This window comes from Kryptolebias marmoratus, linkage group LG5 (genome assembly GCF_001649575.2).
Source record: "Kryptolebias marmoratus isolate JLee-2015 linkage group LG5, ASM164957v2, whole genome shotgun sequence".
NCBI classification, from domain to species: domain Eukaryota; kingdom Metazoa; phylum Chordata; class Actinopteri; order Cyprinodontiformes; family Rivulidae; genus Kryptolebias; species Kryptolebias marmoratus.
Genome location: NC_051434.1, coordinates 725,756 through 729,230, shown reverse-complemented (window position 1 = coordinate 729,230; position 3,475 = coordinate 725,756). Strand labels below are relative to the sequence as shown.

The 3,475-nt window shown below is 48.7% G+C and overlaps 1 protein-coding gene across 1 annotated transcript in view; it reads right to left on the bottom strand.

The window, feature by feature from the left end:
• The window catches only part of pleca (plectin a), a gene marked incomplete in the record, with an annotated part of 89,410 nt that overhangs the window by 21,306 nt on the left and 64,629 nt on the right, over nt 1-3,475 (bottom strand). Inside the window, 5 exon segments of the mRNA XM_037975754.1 lie at nt 199-294; nt 374-493; nt 725-831; nt 1,020-1,135; nt 3,293-3,459. Of these exon segments, the coding sequence (XP_037831682.1) occupies nt 199-294; nt 374-493; nt 725-831; nt 1,020-1,135; nt 3,293-3,459 (606 nt within the window).

Genomic DNA, 3,475 nt, shown 5'->3' with positions numbered 1-3,475 from the left:
CCTGCAACTGAGCTGAGCAACCTGCAACTGGGCTGAGCAACCTGACACTGGGCTGAGCAACATGCAACTGGGCTGCAACTGGGCTGAGCAACCTGCAACTGGGCTGTTGAAGCAAACACAAGCTCAACACGAGCTAAAAGCTAAAAGCAGCTGAACTGTAAAACCTAAATCAAACGTTAATGCCGACTCAGCGTTCACCTCGAAGGACTTGAAGATGTGTTTGGAGCGGTTCTTGTCCGCTTCTTTGGCAGGAAGCTCCGTTTCCTTGAACTTCAGAAACTGACGCCACAGAACCTGAGGACCAAAGGAAGAAGAGACGAATGAGTCCGGCGCCAGCCCAGGGTTCTCCGGCTGCAGCTCAGGGTCCTCTCACCTCGATCTCCTCGTAGCTGCTGGGGAACTTCCTCTCCTCGAAGACCAGGACGTGGTGTCGGATCCACTGCAGCAGCATGGTGACCACCTCGTAGTACTCCTGCCAGCGCAGCTCCAGCTCCTGCAGCCCAAACAGACCTGAGGTCAGCTGAGGTCAACCTCCTGAGAACTCTCAGGCACCTGGCTTCCAGCAGGAACTCTGAGGTAAAACAGCTGGAACCTGATTCTTGATGTTTCCTGTTTTAATTTAAAGTCCTGACTTTCTGAATTATCAGAGCGGGTTTTAATGTTTTGGGCTGAAGCGTCTCGTCACGGTCCCTCCACGCCACGCTGACACCTGATCAGGACTCACGTTGGCTCGGATCCCATCCTGGACGTCTGGAACTCGGGGCATGGCGTCATACAGCGATGACACGTACGTGATGAGGGACTTCTCATCTGGGTGAGGAACGTCCACATCTGCAGGCAGAAAGTGAGACATCATCAGGAAGTTGCTCAATTTGGGTTTAAATGAGGAACAGGCTGTAAAGAGACCTGGAGGAGCTAAAAACACTCCAGACCTCAGTGGATCACCTCTGTCTCTTCTTCAGACACTAAGTTTAGGTTTGAAAGCTGAACCTGAGCCCAGAGGTTCTGGTTCTGTTCACCTTCAGGGTCCAGCAGCCTGGTGACGCCCAGCTCTCGCTCTGCGACGCTGAAGGCCTGCTCCAGGTTCTCCTGGTTGGTCTGACGGTAAACGTGGTCCATGTCGATGACCGCGGGCCTGCAGGCAGAACCGACACAAACAGAACCGCTGGATAAGAACTGTAAGAATCCCATCAGATTAAATTAATCTCAGATCAAATTAATCTCCTCTTCTTCTGCTGATCATCGGACTAAAACCCAAAGATGTTCCCTTTAATGTCACGTATAAAGAATTATACAACCCAACCCTGAAAACAACCATCCAACACTGACCCTCAGCCTTGACCTTTGACCTCAGAGGTTTCTGTCGATGGTTTTATGACTTTTATTCTGAAAGTGTTCTCAGACAGTTCCTGTCAGCTTGGAGAACCTCTGCCCATCTTTACCTCCAGATGTTAGAAAAGCTCCTCCAGATGTTTCTGACCTTCTTACAGATGTGCTGCTGCCAGAGTTTTTTTCAATTTAAACATTTAATGTTTTCTTTGTTCCACTGTGAATAAAATATGGGTTTATTTTGTTTTTATTTCGATTTTACAGAACTGTCAGAATCTCTGGATTTGTTGTTGAATTCCTGACTGTCTGCAGATTAAAACTCTGAGATCAGAGAGCCTGATGACATGCAGCAACACGCATCTAACAATCCTCCCGAAGCGCAAAAATACCACAGACTGAACCATCCTAACAGGTCGTACTCGTCCAGGACTCTGCGCCTGCGTCCCTCCTGTCCGTCCACGGCCCGTCTGTAGGACAGCCTGTCCCTGCTCAGTCCGGACCGGGAGTCCAGCTCGTCTCTGTGGGACCCCGGGCTCAGGGAGCCCCGGCCCGAGTCGAAGGAGTCCTCACATATGAAGATGACCCGGTCGCCCAGGTCGCTGACGGAGCCGACGGTGCTGCTGGAGCTGCTGCTCAGGTGGAACTTCCTCCTCGCTTTGAACATCGTGGGAACGGACGGCTTCAAATCAAATAAAGGTGAAGCTTTGGGAACGGATCGGTTCTGCTGGGTTCTTCAGCCTCTTCCTCCTCCTCCATCAGGTCCAATCTGACTCCGTTCTGTTGGCGTCTCGGCGTTTTGTTGCGACCTGCCGAGCCTCACCTGCGTTTACCTGCAGGGTAACGTTTTCTACAACACCTCCCAATCAGATCTGTTCATCTGGGGCTGGTTCTGCTCCAACAGAACCGTCCTGCAGAACGGCTCCGTTAGAACCGCAGCAGCTAAAGATTAGACTCATCGGAAAAGATTTAGAAGGTTTTTATGCAGCTTTAACACAAGTTAAAGCTAAATATTTAATCAGTTTGTTAAAAAAAGTTTAATATTTAATATTTGGGCAAAAGGAAGAAAAAGATTTTTTGATCTGATCAACATTTAATCGTAACTAAAGAACTTTTAACTTGAAACATCATATTTATGGGACATTTGTAGACATTTTTGATTCTTTTTTTTTTGCCTTTAACCTAACTTACATGTTTTTATAATAAAACAAAGCAGAGAAAATAACAAACAGATCCCAGATGAGTTTTAATAAAAAGTTGTTTTGTATTTCATTAGAAGTATCAGACGCCTGAAGCTTGAAGCATTTTTAGAATAACTAATATCTGGACTTTTCTCTTTGTCTCCTGAACGTCGACGTTTTGTCCCAACAAGTGCAAAACTGCCGCAACATTCCTGTCTCCAAACCACCAACGATGAGTAATGAACAGAAGACGGAGAGAAAAATGTCGATTATGCAAAAGGTCAGAAAGAAAAAGCAGAACCGAGTCGAGGCAGAACCGAGTCCTGGCAGAACCGAGTCCAGGCAGAACCAAGTCCAGGCAGAACCGAGTCAAGGCAGAACCGAGTCCAGGCAGAACCGAGTCCAGGCAGGCCGGGACGAAGAAAACACATTCTTACCGTTTCATGGAAAAAATAACAAACATTCTGCAGAAATATGATTTTCTTTCTGTTTGTTGTTCGCTCAGGGGACTTCAACCCGGGACAGAGACGTCTTCTGGACGTCCCCGTGGGATTCGATCCGAGGAGACATGAGGGACCGACGCTGCCGTCAGGACAGACGGACTCAGGATGTCCAACATGTCCCAGGACATGTCTCACACGCCATGTCTCTCTGATTCCATGATGCTGACTTTGTTCATGAACTCATGTCTTCATGGGGCGGAGCCTCAACTGGAGGTTTATAAAGGTCTAGAGACCGAATCATAGGACTGTCCCCTGTCTCTCTGTCTCACCCGTCTGTCTCACCTGTGTTTGTGTATGATGGCGTTGAAGAGCTTGCCGTCCCTCCAGCTGGTGGTGAAGTTGTCGCAGCGCAGACCCTGGTATCCCTCCACCATCCTCTGAGACCAGAGCAGCAGCTTCTCTTTGGCCGTCATGTCGTCCGACTGACCCTTCACCTGGATGTCCGAGATCTGGACCGGAGACAGA